General features: G+C 35.8%; 1 protein-coding gene across 6 annotated transcripts in view; it reads right to left on the bottom strand.

Annotated features, from left to right (window-relative positions):
* Positions 1–15,973, bottom strand: part of MGA (MAX dimerization protein MGA) — a 72,444-nt gene that overhangs the window by 50,863 nt on the left and 5,608 nt on the right. For all 6 annotated transcript variants that reach the window (XM_087875846.1, XM_087875843.1, XM_087875850.1 and 3 more), the window contains exons 2-10: positions 15,805–15,929; positions 13,768–14,898; positions 9,506–10,448; positions 9,208–9,307; positions 8,624–8,716; positions 7,119–7,250; positions 6,082–6,180; positions 4,671–5,323; positions 3,210–3,546 (exon numbers count right to left, since the gene is read on the bottom strand). In XM_087875846.1, coding sequence (XP_087731972.1) covers positions 3,210–3,546; positions 4,671–5,323; positions 6,082–6,180; positions 7,119–7,250; positions 8,624–8,716; positions 9,208–9,307; positions 9,506–10,448; positions 13,768–14,855 — 3,445 coding nt within the window. In that variant the 5' untranslated portion in view covers positions 14,856–14,898; positions 15,805–15,929. The remainder of the gene's footprint in view (positions 1–3,209; positions 3,547–4,670; positions 5,324–6,081; positions 6,181–7,118; positions 7,251–8,623; positions 8,717–9,207; positions 9,308–9,505; positions 10,449–13,767; positions 14,899–15,804; positions 15,930–15,973) is intronic.

Genomic DNA, 15,973 nt, shown 5'->3' with positions numbered 1-15,973 from the left:
ACTATGGGGATGCTCCAACAGTCATAAGCATGAGAACTGGTCATAAGTCACTTTTTTCAGTGCCACTGTAACTTTGAACAATCATTAAATGAATGATTGTAAGTTGAGGACTACCTGTACATAAATCAGCTTTTCCCAGTTTACCATTGTAAAGCGGCACAGTACAGATAATTTTCAAATAATGATGGCAATGGGGACCAAAATTTCCATCATTGGGTGACGTGGTCATAAAGCATGACATCACATGACCGAACTGCTTAGTGACCGCAGTTCCAGCACTTTCATTAAGCAAATTCCATGCTATCGTTAAACAGTTTCCCCACTGACTTTCCCTCTGGAAAACCGGCAATGAAAATTGCAATTGGAGACCACATGACTCTACAACATTGTAACTGTTCACCATCCAGAATCTCTTGATTAAGGTGGACAGCTATGGAATGAATGAATGAATGAAGGCAGTGCTATTGCAAATCTGAATGGTCACTGAATGAGTAGTCTCATTAAGCGAGGACCAATGATACTCATGTCAGCACAGTCATCACAATAAAAAAATTCCTCTTTTGGCACTAAGATTCAATTAGAGAAATTCCTCTACCAATAAAAAAAATTAAATCATGACTCATTGTTTATAAAGCACACGATGGTCCTTGGGAGCTTCCATTTCATGCATGGCAACATAGCCTTTTCTCACAGCAGCTTCCTATCAACTGAACTGAAAGAACAGATGCTAAAGATCATGTTAGAACTTCTATCTAAGGGCATGACACAAAGAAGGGAGTCAACCTATGTCGCCAAAGCCGGAATGGGACAACTTGGTGCAGCCAATTCACCATGGCCAACTCATAATGGCTAACTCATCGCAGGACAACTCACTGTGGGACAATTCAATCGTTCAATTTAAGAGTTTGAAATATTAAAAAATATTTTAATTTTGGTCATTCAATTACATTTTGTCCGTTCTGTTCCAACATTTCTTCAATATTAATTATTAATTAATTATTAATTTAGCATAAGGATTCACAAGGAACAGGTGCTCATTGCAAAATACAGATCTAGGAGAAGTCCCCTGCCTCCACAATGAGTTGTCATTCACTCTGCTGTCCAGATCCACCTGAAGGAAACCTAAGAGTTGAGCAAATCCTGTTTCTATTGGAAACACCTTCTCCCTGCATCAACAAAGAAAAACTCTCTGTGTCAACTTATAAATGTGAATCAAGCTTGGTCACTTAGCCACCAGGATTGTCTCTATTAATAGTTTGGGAACTGCTGCTTCCACGAATTCCAGGTGCTAATATGAAATCATCCTGGGTTTCAATGTGGGAAAAGTGTTTGGTTACTGTAGAACAGGGGTGTCAAACTCAAGGCCGACGGGGTGCTTAAATCTGGCCAAGAAGCCAGCCTGGAAATATCAAGGACCAGCCCATGAAGTCTCTGCCGGCCAAAAACGGGCTGCGTGGGCCCGTTTTTGGGTGGCAGAGTGCTGCAGGAGGCCATGGAGGGCAAAAACAAGGTGCAGGGGAGCCACACATGGCCCCCTTGAGCCCCTTTTTGGCCGATAAAGTGTTGCAAGAGGCTGTTCAGGCCAAAATTGGGGCAAAGGGGACCATATGCGGCTCTGTGACCCATTTTGGCCGGCAGGGCACTGCAGGAGGCATCAGTCCCGTCTCCCCCCCCACTGGCCCACAGAGAACTACAATGCTGATCCGGCCCTCGAAGAAACCCAGTTTGACACCCCTGCTCTATAAGATGCTAGATGCTCAATGCTCATCTCCAACAGAGTTCAGAACCAACATCTCCTGGCTCAAAAAGAAGCAACAATTATTTGTGCTTTCTTTGCTACCTTATGCATCATTCTTGATAGAATTGAGAATAGAGGGAATGCCTACAGTATGCAGCTAAGGAGCCACAAAGCATCAGTCCCTATTTCCTTACATCATGAAAGTGAAAGAATCATCTGGTCATCTCCCTGTTCTGTTCTCCCTTGTGCCAGAGGTAAACCAAAAGGATTGTTCACAAATCTTTAATTAACTGAGTGCAATGACTACTCTGATAGTACAGAAAATGTCTTCTAAATACCACTTAGGAGAGAAGATGTTTTTCTGCCCACAAAGACAGGAGAGATACTATATCTCTATTCATTTTAATATCTTTCCCCTCTCTATGATTGTTCAGATATATTTTTGTAAACACAATGTTCATTCCAAAATCAGAATGTGATCCCTTTCCATCAGTGCCATGGCAGCTTCTTTGTCACACTGCCTTGTCACACTGCCTTGATTTCTAAGTTGACTCCTGGCAGATCAGGTACTCTGTCACAAATGGTTGATTTGGATTCCGGCTGACAGGCTGGCATTCTTGTTGGGTAGATCTTGTAGGATTCTCTGAAGATCACCTCCCTGGAAAGGATGATTAACTCAAAGCCACCATTTGTGGGAGATGATCACTGCATTGGGGCCTTCAAAACTAAACTATCTGCCTTTAGGCAATCTGCTCCTAAAATGCAAGTAGATATTGCTGTAACAAACTTGTAAGTAGTTATGGCTTAAGGCTCCTTTTCTATTTAAAATGCACATCCAGTGACATTTCTATCTTGTGGCAACACCTATCTGTGATATGGAAGTCTTTTGTCAGATTGACTAAACTGTTCAGCACTTGTAGGGTTAATATAAATTAAGAATACATTTATAACAAACAGTAACAAGCAGAACAAAAAATAGGAAAAAATAGCTTTGAATTGGCCTGGTCATAACCCAGAATTCACTGAGCTTTTTGTAAGTATCCATAATGATTCAACTTCTGCAGAATGTAATTTTTTTTATCTAGAAATAACATTATCTATGAAAACTATGAAAACCAAACCGGTAAGGACAAAGGATAATTTAACCCAATGTTGCTCTGCATTGTTGTTTCTACTTTGATTATAGTTTCTTCTTGGAAATCTATCATCAGGTAGCTACTATGACAAAAAACTAATCACGTCTGACTTTTCCACTACATTTACTGCCAAATCATCTCTTGAACTGAAATTCCAGAGCTACAAAAGGGAGTTATAAACATGGTTACAATTGAAAAGCTTCTGCATTTAAAAATTATACCCTACATCAATTCCATAATATGTATGTGTGCTGAAATATCACAATCTTTTTGAACAAAATAAAGGATGTAGCTACTGAACAGCTTAGCAAGCTAAACAGCTTGTCAATACTTACTATATTCAACCTTCTTTTTCTTCTTCTTATCTTTTAGTTTCATTTTTTCTTGCTCATCTTTTGCTATTACATCTGTTTGTTGTTCCTGATTTCTTTCACGATATAATTTATGCTTCCCATGCAGAGGCTTCTCCTGGATCTTTTTCTGCTTAACTAAGACAACTTTTCTTTTTAGGCAAGTACATCCAAACATGCAATCTGGTTTGCGGCAGTGTGTTGGCTGACGTTTTTCAACAGCTAAACTAGAACAGATACACCCAAGCCGACAAAAATCATTGTTGCATGGTGGTGCTTTCTTTTTAATTATTTTGTGAATAGGTTTGTTTTTGAGTGAAGCCTGAAAAGTGTTAATATATACCTTTGTTATATAGTCTGATAAATATTTGCCAAGCCACAAATGAAAAGCAAATGTCATAGTATAGCTTACAGAATCATTGACAAAGAATTCTATATAGCAGGCTAGCAGTTGTGGTTTAATCTATTGCAGAAAAATAGCAATATAACACTGACATATTTACTTCAACAGACTAAATATCTACTATTAATACTAAAATCAGCTTATTTACATTTCAAAATTATAGGAATAATATAACCAAGGGGAATGTGTATGCTATCTCAAAAGCTGCACATTTTTCTTGATTTTTTTCTAGATCAAAAAACAACCTATACAGGTAGTCCATGACTTACAAACATCCATTTAGTGATTTTCAAATTTACACTGGCACTGAAAAAAGTGACTTACAACTGGTCCTCACATTTACAACTGACGCAGCATCCCCACAGTCATGTGATCAAAATTTGGATGCTTGGCAACCGGTATGTATATTTGATGGTTGCAGCATCCTGGGCTTACATGATTGCCATTTGCAACCTTTCTAGCTGGCTTCTCACAAGCAAAGTCAACAGGTGAAGCCGGATGGGCTTAATGACATGATTTACTTAACTGCCTTGCTTAGCAACAGAAACTTTGGCCTCAATTGTAATCGTAAACTAAGGACTATCTGTACATTTTAATAAAATCTAAATAATCCCAGAGCTGCTACTATGTTAACCTTCAATACTTTTCAACATAATGCAAGACTAGAGTCTGACAAGACAAATGGAACAGAAAATCAAGGTAATTAAACAACTGTAGATTTTAATCATTGACATATGATTGCCTTTACCAGTGTAATGGATTTAGATACCCATCAGCTTTCTTGGAACTCTTAAGTATTCTATGAAGCTATCTGTCCTGTTCCAGGGAAAGGGGAAATCTCAATAGGAATATTTTCTTTAATGCTAAATATAAAATCTTCTACTCAGAAAGCTGAATGATGAAAAATGACATTATGCTTTTTGATTCTTAAAATCAAAACCATGAATCATGTTCTGTTTTGTAGTGCAAGGTAATTATTGTAGAACTCACTTACAAAATTATTCAGATTAGACAAAATTTATATTTTCATCCTTTAAACTTACCTGAGCAGTCAGCAATATTGTCAAAGATAGTTCAGCTCTTTCCTCTGTAATATATGTCCGTGGTTTGCCTTCCCACAGTGCGCAATCTTCTAGATCTAGCAGTTTCAACTGAGTCTTGGATAAAGTTGACAAGCGACTGCTCTGTTGCTGCTGCACCTGACGCACAGTAATCTGTTTGCTCTGCAAATTTTCCTCTGTGCCCGACATCATCAAAGCATCTTTTTCAGTAACTGTCTGATCAATTGCCTGAGATTTAGAAACTTTCTCCTCTAAGATTAGTTTGTATTTGTGTTTTTTTCCAACAGAAACACCTATTGTGCCTTTTGGGGGAGATTTTTCTTTGCCTTTTGAGATTGCTTGCTTTTTATTCTTCATTTTCTCCTTTTTCTTTTTAGAAATAGAAGTTAAGCCCAGAGGTTTGGAAGTATAACAACTAAAATTAGAAGCAGTGGATTGTTTTTTTAGAACACTATCTAATGTCCGCACGTAGCTGGTGCTTTTAGTTGGAAGCTGATAAACTACAGGAGAACTAGATGTGCTAGGAGAAAATCCAATGCTTGTTTCCATCAACTTTCCTTCATTTTCTAAGTATTCATCAAGTTTGTCACTGCAGAAGGCAGATCGATTCTTCAACAAGCCTTCTAAAATGATTCCTGAATAATAATAATAAATACTTTTTAGATTAAGACTACTTCAAATCTCAAGCTGCAACATGCTTGCACAAATTCCATTAACTGTATTTCAGACTACTTAGCTAAACTTAGAAATGTTAAAAACTACAGGAATTTTACTAAAGTACACTATGCAGTTTCCAAATCACTAGCAACGTATTTGTGCTGCAATTTGTTGGGGCACAAATATTATCTTAGCAGAGTGAATCACATTTTTGTGACACAATTATTTGAGCACAGTACATTTTGTTAACCCAGATGTAAAATGTATAATATTTATCTAAAACTTAACTGGAGTTGCTGCTGAATCACTCAATTTCTAATACTGAATTTGGTTTGAATTTTCAGCTAAAAAAATCTGTTGATGGGCAGGCAAATGTTTATATGGTCTATAATACATTAAGCTTTCCTTTCTACCCTTGCCTCATCATGTATCTGGGAAGCTTCAAACAAGAGTAAGACAGCTAAGAATGGGAGCCAGATATTAATAATGCAATGCATTTTTGGTCTGTAATTTTAGTTAAATTGGGGGGGGGGGATCTTGAATATTTTTTATCTAACAAAATTCTAAAAATAAACTTATTTCAAAAATATTATATATATATATATATATGCATACTTTATTATCTGTCCTCTGTGATCTATTGCCACAGAACATTTTGAAACCATAAATTCTATGCATTCCTTCTCTCATTTCATTTTCTTATAGTAACATTCTGCATCAAAAGTTTTCCTCTTACCTTCATTTTTTGAAGAGTTGTGAAATTTTCCTCGCCAACCCTTTATTTTTGTGATGTCATTTGTCTTTCCAGTCCTTGAAATAAAATGAAGTCCAGCATCTGGCAATATAAATGAGTTGAGAAAAATGGGAACAAAAGAATTGAGAGTTCATTTTGCTTGACAAACAAGTTAAAAAACATGCTACAATACACACAAATACCATAGCTATTACCATGTACTTAACGTGTGGTCCTTCTAGACCTGCAACTCCTTTGTGCAAATTCATGTTCTGTACCAACTGTGCCCTTTCCTGGACAGTAAGGCTTTATTCAGTTATTCTTATCCTAGTTGCCTCTAGAATGGATGCCTGTAAGATGCTGTTCATGATGAGTTGGCAAGGTGGTTGGCATGATATTACAATAGTTTCTCCTGCTAGCTTGACTTTTTTTTTATCTTTTTTGTTTTCTTGTTTTTACTTAGTGTTTTATTATGTTTGTTGTTATATATTATATACTGCTCACAATCCAGTTTTGTGAGATGGGTAGCTATAAAAATTTGTTAAATAGATAAATAAGACAATTACATATATAAATTCTGAAAAAATACTCTGGGTTTTTTATTTTCGTTGGAGATACAGTGCAGTGTTACAAACTGAGTATATCTTTTCATTTAAATCACTGAGCTTAACAGAAGTCAAATGCTATAGATGTTTAATATCACAATATTGCATTTACTATTTAAAACAAGCATCCGATTATAAATGCAGACTGTGCTATCTTACATATCTCATACTGTGATTTGTTTTGAGCTTAGGTACAAATGTGAGCCCAGCAGCTAAAATAAGCCATGGTTTATGACCTAATAAGGGTGAACCAGGCTATGATTCATCCAATATCTACAGCTGAAACAAATCATGTACTGTACAATGTGTAAGCAGTCACCTTACTGAACAATATATCTATAGATGGTAAAACAAAAGATGGTGTATTGTTGCAAATCTCCTTCAAAGATACAGAAACTCATTTTAAGCAATCCTTGAATTAAGATGCTGACTTACCAGCAGAATTGGAATCAGTTCCTTCATTTTTCCATGAAGCATATTCCTCTGAATAACTTAATGGCAACTGCACACCCAAATACTTCAGATCAATGCTCATTGTTGGGTCCACAAAGTTCAATTTTAAACCCACTAAAGGAATCAAGGAATTTTTATACCATTATTAAAACAATTTTGTATGCCTATCAAGATCATTGTTATGTTTTCTCTTGCAAGGACATTATTTTACAGAGTATAAAGCTGAAAAACAATGCTTTTTAATTGATTTCCTCCCCAATATAAATTATTAGAAGAACTCTATCTGTCCTTAAGTATAGCTTCATTAAACAGTATCGATACCGAATTTAAATGTTGATACAATTCATCATCAGCATTCAACTTAATGAGAAAAGTATAGTACTGAAAAGGGGAAAGAAAAAAAGAAATCCACTATAAACACCTGATTTCATGAACAAAGTTGAAGCCACAATCTACATTAAGACGACATCAATCTATATTTGTCTTTTTATCTTCCCCTTCCCAATGTCAGCATTTCTTGGATCCAAAGTTACTTTGCAGAAGTAGAAAATCATTTTCACAAGATAATCTCACAATTTCCCAATTCAATTACAGCCCCTAGTGCCCTGTCATACTATCCCTATTCTTCAACTCTTAGGATTGTTTTTGCCAAGAGAAAAGACAAGAGAATTTTATTCTACATGCATAGTTTTATTCCTCTGCTTCTGGAATCCAACTGGAAAACTCTCAAGCTTCCAACTTTCTTCTAATTTGCCTAGAGATATCCAGATTTTTTTTTTTTTTTTTGTGATTAAATGATAAATGAACATGCAGTTTCCAGCACCGTGTGACTTTGGGGGCACTGCAGCAGCAGAAACTTTGAGTACAGTCATAAGTCCCCTCATTCAGCACCGTCATAACTTTGAATGCTCACTGAACAATTAGGAATAGCAATAGCACTTAGATTTATATACCGCTTCACAGTGCTTTACAGCCCTCTCTAAGTGGTTTACAGAGTCAGCATATTGCCCTAACAATCTGGGTCCTCATTTTACCGACCTTGGAAGGATGGAAGGCTGAGTCAACCTTGAGCCGGTCAGGATCGAACTCCTAGCAGTGGGCAGAGTTAGCCTGCAATATTGCATTCTAACCACTGCACCACCACGGCTCAAATGTTTGTAACTCAAGGTCTACCTGTAAAACAAGTGTACAGTGGAAATACAGAATACAGTTCCTGAATATTTTTGTATTAAGTCAACTGGTTTTAAACAAACATTCAACTGATATGCTTTGTAGAGGAAGATTCAATTTCAAACCTATCCAAATTATTTTCCATCTGATACAAATTATTCATTATTCTGACAACAATGATGACAATCTATATGCATCTCTGCATTTTTATCCATCTAGTTGTCATATCCAATACATGACATTAAATACAAAATGAGTAATTTACACAATAAAAACAATAAAAACAATCAGGAGTATTTCACAGTACCTATACCTACCTTCTTGAAGACTTGGATGTATTACTTGTTTGTACTTAAAAGATTTTAAATCTTCTAACAATTCTTTTTCCATCTGTTGTATTCTTTGACCATCTGCCAAAAATACATTTATTTGTTTATACATTCCCAAACAATTTTAGCTATAAAAATGAAGACTGTATGGAAAAAAAATACCCTTAGTTTATCAATCAAAGCCCCACAAAATATTAATTTATCCACTACATTGTACTTTTCAGCCTGGCAAGCTTAGCAGGAATTCATAGATTCTTGCAATGTCTTTCTTCATAGTAGAGTGAGAAAAAGACGGCCACCTGTGTTTCCAATGTAGACATTATAAAATGTCTACACTACAAATTATATTAGATGAAAGAACAGGACTTTCAAACTGTAATGCTGAAGAAAATCCTCCTCTGTTGGAAGATTCATTCCCAGACTGAGTTCAATGGGATTCCCTGATACTATGAACATCAATCTCCCACTAAATGAAGATACTAATCCTGTTCTTTGTTCATAATCAGAACCTATAACTGGTAATACTAGTAACTTGATATATATTAGGTAATAAGTTTAACCATTACTGTTACCTGAATCAGTGCATGGATTACATGTAGCCAGTGAATTGTTTAGTGTATTTTGCAATTCTTTTTCTTCAGCTCTATCAAAACTGTGGACATCAAGTGCTTCCTACATACAATAAAACACATACTTTGACAAAATGTTTGTGCAGAGATTATACTGGAGGCATTCCAAAGTTACAGGAAGCTACACTCTGACATTAACTTAAAATTATTTAGGTATATAATTTAAAACTACTACATTTGAAAATGACAAGAATTACAATACAGAACTCCAAATAAGTATAAATTTTGGATATAAATTTACCTTGGATACAAAGGACACAAAAAGCATTCCATCCACATCCTCAAGATCAGGGTTAACATCCAAATGGGTACTACCACTTCCCAAAGAAACATCATTATTGGTTGTACCAGATTTTGCAATGCATTTAGGTGATCTCCCAGCTTCAGATAACTTTGATTTCCGTGGTCTTCCTCGTTTCTTTGGGCCTGACATCCCAACGTTTTGATTGCCAACAGTACTCTTGCCAGAAATATGTGTCTTCAACATATTTATATTTTGGTCATCGAAGATAACTTTAGCTAAAGAAGGGCTACTGGTGGCAGTGGCCTTGAGATCACTACTAGATTCTTTCTCAGTTGTATTGAAGCTGCTGCATGTTTCAGTACTTCTCCCTATCACATCTTCTTCTGAAGGTATCTGCGGTGCTGTGTTTTCAGACACCATTTTATCAGCTGTAATCTTCTCTGTTTCCTTGACTTCAAAAGAGCTAGAGATACCTTTATTTTCAAAATGAGCAGAGAAAGAATCTAATGAATGAGTCAGTGGAGACCTTTCATTCTTAGAAGTTGTCATTAAGGCCTGTGAAAGAACAGGGACTTTCACCATATTCCTGGTGATTGTACAGGATTCTAGATAAACTACCGGCATCTTCCCACTGTCCAATTTTAGCATTTTTGCTTTGGCAACACCCAACTGGTTTATTTGTTGTTCCTTGTGGATATCCATTTTCTCTATTTCACTGTATTTCTTCAGCTGCTGCTCCAATATGGAGCCATCACTGTTGAAATATTCTTCTGCAATTTTATTGGTTTCTTCTTCCTTCACATTTACCCCTTCCATGCAAGTTAGAGGTTCATATTCATAGCTATCTAATGGTTCTTCTTTAACAGACACGTTGATTCCTCCCTCTTGAGTAAGCTGGGATGTCACATGTGACCATTTTTGATAAGGGTTGGATATTGGACTGAAAAAAGAAAGCAAAGAAAATACTCAACTGCAGAAATAAGCAGACTCTCACCTTTTTTCGGACAGACATGAAAAGTACACTTGGCTTATTCAAACACCCACCCCTTTAGGCATCACTCTCTTATTAACACATTGCAACAAATTGTTAGCATTAAGGTTAACTCGACAGCAACTTCATGGATGGAAAATTCACTGTTTGCAGCAAAGTTAAAATTTAAAAAATTAAAAGTTTTGAATTGTGAAGAGAAAATACACTTTCTACCAAAAGAAGACTAAGCCAAATAAATAAGCAAGCTATTCATTCTCTTCCTTCTTCCAGCAAAATCTCAGGAAGGATATGGAGTCAGAGGAAGGGAAGAAAGTTAGGTGGAGATAAGGAAGGGATAGCAGGAAAGAAAAAGAAGGATTAATGCATTACAAAAGGGTTAAAGTTCTGTAAGCAAATAATTCTGTAAGCAAGAGCTAATTTTCAAGGGCATCAATCTATCAAGCAATGCTACAGTCAATAATCTCTTCTCTATCAGTAAATATAATTATTTGGAGAGAAAAAAACTTGATTTTCTAATTCCTGTTGGAAATATGTTACATCACAATATAATATACTAAAAAAAGTTGATAGTGGAAAATAAATAACAACAAACCATTTGTTGGAATTATGAATAAGGATTTTTATTCCCATAAAGCCAGTTAAACATAATACTTAATCTTGAAATCCATGTTCTAAAGATAATCCATCTACATTTTGTTGCATATTTCTTTTTGACAGCCCTTAATTTGTTGTTTTTATACAAAGGACCTTTGCTAGTCCGCCCATGTATGTAGATAATCTATTAATGCTTTAGAAAACAAGACTAGTACTGCAGGATCCTTTACCTTCATTCGTAAGAGTAGCACTGATCCTTTGTTTTTCCTCTAGTCTAGTGCATTTATTTTAATTGAAATTAATTTTAAATGTACTCTATATTAACAGTTTTTAACAACAGTAGAAATAAAAAATATGGCTACATACAGGCCATTTCTGAATCTAATTTTTATATTCATTGAAGATATAACTTGATGTATCAATCTGACCTAAAGTTGCATATAATTTATTTAGCTCTGGATTATTGTGATAAATGAATTCTGACAGACTTTATTTTAATTGGATTTTTAAAGTTTTTATTGCTTTTAAAACATTTTCTTAGAATGGATAAAAAGAAGAGGGTATCAAAAGTAGCACTCAAACTTTTTAATTATATTGGAGCGTATTAATAGCACTATATTAAGATAATGAATAATATGTTAATACTATCAAATTCTATTGTGTAGGCATTATATATGAACCCACACAGCTCTAAAACTGCATTTTTTAATGAATCTATAATTTGGAACCAATGTATGCATTCTGGAACTTGTAAATTGGGTTTAAAGTAGTACATCAAGCACTGATCGAATCTGAATACCATTTCAGCTGGAATTGTAATAAGATAAAAGTTTTCAACACTAGCCAAAATACAAATATTCCAAGTTTTATATACCTATTTGGCTGAAATTGTGTATTTAATATTTATTTTAAAAACCCTTTACATGTAGTTAGAATTCACAAATGTATACATTCTGTATTTTACTAACTTTCACTAATATTACTCCACTTACCTTGTTCTTACACTATTGCACAGGTGTCAAACTCGATCGCATCATGGGAGAGATCGTGACGTATCATGTTTTTTGCCTTTCCAGAGCCGGGATGGGCATGGCCTGTGTGTGACGTATCCAGCCCACAGACCGCCAGTTTGACAGTCTTACACTATGACATTTAGGATACATGCAACATTCTTTCAAGGAGAGCTGGTGGGCAATTTGGGGGGGGGGGTTCTCCTGGATTCAACTCCCTTGCAGGTTCACCTTGTGTGCCAGTTGCACCTATTTCTGGATCAAGAGGTTCTACTCATGATAACTCATGCCTGGGTCACTTTCTAGTTGGATTACTATAAGGCCTTCTAGATGGAGCTGCCCTTGAAGAATATTCAAAAGCTGCTACTTGTTCAGAATGCAGCAATGTGGGCAGTTTGGGATGCTGATGTAACATCTCTACTCCAGGCTTCTACTGCATTTCCAGGAGCTAGTTTATTATTTAAGAGCTCTATAGGGCACAAGACCAGATTATTTGAGGGACCAGCTTTCTGTGGTTTTCTCTGCTCACTTCACCAATATCGATGGGGCTGGCATGCCCCAAGTCCCCCCAACAAGAAGTGTCATTGCGTGGAAACAAGGACATCCATACTATTGCAGCACATCCAGAAATCCAGATGGCTCTGATCCTTTAGATGTACCATCAGGCAATCAGGCGAGAAGATTAAGTGAGCCCTGCTGATTGATCTGTTTAATTCTTGTCTCTTATTGTTTAAGAGTGGAATGATTTTTAGATCTCATATATTATATATGGAATATATTTTTTTTTATTGAAAAAGTTTTCAAATACAAATTTTTCCTTTTTTCCCCCCTCTCCCTTCCCCTCCCTAACCCCCCCTCCCCACCCATCCCCCCCGTGACTTCTTCATAACAAAAAAAAAAAACCTAATTCATAACAGATTACTTACTCCCTCCTCTAGATATTGACCTTTACTTACTAAAAATATTATTAATATTATAACATCCCCCTTTATCCATACATATCAAAAGAGAAAAGAAAGGGGAAAAAAAAGACATTATACTATGACATTATAAAATAACTTCTCCACTTTAAAACTATACGATAAGTCCTACTTTAACATTTAATCTTCTATATATATTACTATAACATTCCAAAGCGGCCTTCCCCATAAAATCTAGTTTAACATTTATTCCACTCTATCCATTTCCTCCACTCCCCTAAATATAACACTTAAAAATCCCTTTTCTTAGACTAATCAATCTACTAAATAGCTTATTCACCCACTATCATGCAAAATTGCCATAGACAACATTTCTTAACATCTTTGATTCACTGCCCACACTTCTTAAAAATATATGTCTATATTTTCCATTATATCTAAATAAAAAAAAAGAAAAGACAATGACTTTAAATTTATAATCCATATAGTATCTTCTTTGAGGTCTTTCCACTGGATTGGTAGAACCAACATCCATAATCGGGTAACATAGCTTACTGTAGATCTCATATATTATAGACAAGCATATATTATTGGTTTGAGCTATTTACTTTTGTACATTGTGTCAATTATGGTTTTAACCCTCTATTCATTGTCTAGTTACTGCTGTGTGATGGAGACCAATATAAGTTGTTTAAACATTTTTATATGAATTATTTATTTTTATGTAAAAAAAAACAACCCTACCTTTCTGATGCTTCTTCCTTTAATCCTTGATCATCACCTGCATGTGTATCTGTCTCTGCAAAATGTAAGAATTCATGATATGGACTAAGGGACTCTTTCTCCAGATCTGGGTCACATATCCCACTCGGTGGTGGGTCTAGTTCTCTCTGTGATGGATCCAAAATATTCCCTTCAAGGGGATGCCTGTGATTAGTAGGAGAACTTGTAACATTATTACCTTCACGCTCTGAGCTACCATTTTGTTTCACGTCACGCTGAAGTCTACTACTCAAGCCATCTTCTCTGAATCCTTTAGCAAATGGATTATAGTCTATTTTTAGTTGTGTAATTTGGATGTTTTGATATGCAGTCACAGCAAAGAATTCTGTCTGTGGAAAAGTGAAAGTACGGACATCAGGACCATTCAACTGGATAACCTCTGTAGCTTTTTCAGCAGGCACCAGGTGTAGTCGAGGTAAATACCGATGCATAGAATGCAGAATGATATGTCCTTCCTGGTCCAATGTATTATTAGTAAGCTTCAATTTGTAGAAAGATACTGGTTGATGCATCCAGTAATGACCAGTAGAAGGTGATTCAGGATGAATAAATACTCTTCCCAGCACATGGGGTTCTGCCTTTCCACTGGGTTCCCAATTATGGCCATTCCACTTATAGCGGAAGTTGTCAACAGGAGAAATATCCATGACTAGGATATACTTGAGGTTGGATTCTAGGCCTGTTATCCAGTATCGACAATATGGAAACATTCGTCTCCCTTGTTTTGTCAAAATCATTTCGGTGCTGCGATGATAGAATTCATTCCACATATTATTGTTGTCCAGCATAACAGTGATATTCCCTGAAGCGCAATCAGCTGGAAGGTATGTCTTTGCTTTAGATTTCACTGGCTTTGCTGCACTGCTGAGAAGACTGCTGTTATCTTGATTTGAAAGCAAGGTTCCTTGATCAGGTTTACCAGTGCTCTGCTTCACAAGAACATAAAGAGCAGGAGTTGTGTTTGAAATTGTCCCAGTATTTTGGTTTCCTAATCTAACTGGTTGTTTCTCCATTATGGGAATAGTTGAAATATCCCCAATATTTTCCATATTTCTCAATTCTGGCAATTTAACTTCATCGATTTTTAATCATCTGCAGGGGAGAAAAATCAATGAAATAACTTTCATACAAAATAGTTAAAGTATGTGTGTGGGATGTGTTTGTTCATCCCTACTGCAAATGCATGCCAACTGCAACCACAAAGATAAAGAAAACATTAAGAGGATAAACTCCCACTAATTTTAATAAACCATACTGTATCTTTACAAAAATGCATCATGATAATCTTAATTGCAAAGGAAATAATTTTCTCAAATGATCCATTTGTTGACTTCCGTGAACAAATATTTCCAAAAGGATTCTCCTGCCAATCTTAGTAAGTCAAAATACTTTAATATGAAGTCCTTTCAATAGCTATGGCTTAACATCAAAATTAAGACCACCACTTGAGACCAGAAAACCAGCACACAGTGCAAGATAATATTCACTAGTTGGTAGTTCAGAAGTCAAATATTTCACTGATTGCAATATATAGATACTCTTCAAGGCATTATATAGAACGAGCAGTAAAAGGCAGCACAGTAAATAAAACTGTGCAATTAGTCTTACTGATACTATAACCTGAAAATACCAATATAGGAGAGTATTTGTAGCTCAAGGTTGAAATGAGTGGAATGAAGTGCACTCTGAGTTGTAAATGCCCAAGCACTTAAATTTTAATGACAGCAGGGACATTGTAATGTCTATAACATAGGGAACCAGACATAAGTACCATTTGTTCAGACTGTAACTTTGAATAGTAGCTGAACATGGTCATTAAGCATGAACTACCTGTGAGACAGAACCACTGGAACAACCTCTAATTGTTCTGGCATTGGTTCTCAGCCCATACATGGATTCAGTTCAAAAACAAAATATTGGAGAAGACGTAAGAGTTCCTATATACAACAGGTCTAAATTTAAAGATAGTACCACGTAAAAAGATGCCCAATAACCAACCTGAAATTTTGCAAACTAAACCACTGTTTTCTGTTGTTTAGACGTTTGTACTGTTGAACCTGCTTTACAGTCATCTTCTTTTCCCAGAAGCTATTGTATGTGAAAACATTAGTCAATTCATGTAGCTGTCAAAAGAAAACAAAAGATAAGTATGTCAAACATCTAATTA

This window comes from Pantherophis guttatus, chromosome 1 (genome assembly GCF_059756535.1).
Source record: "Pantherophis guttatus breed Tessera chromosome 1, ASM5975653v1, whole genome shotgun sequence".
NCBI lineage: Eukaryota > Metazoa > Chordata > Lepidosauria > Squamata > Colubridae > Pantherophis > Pantherophis guttatus.
Note: the sequence above shows the minus strand (reverse complement) of the source record. Positions and strands in the feature narration are given on the sequence as shown.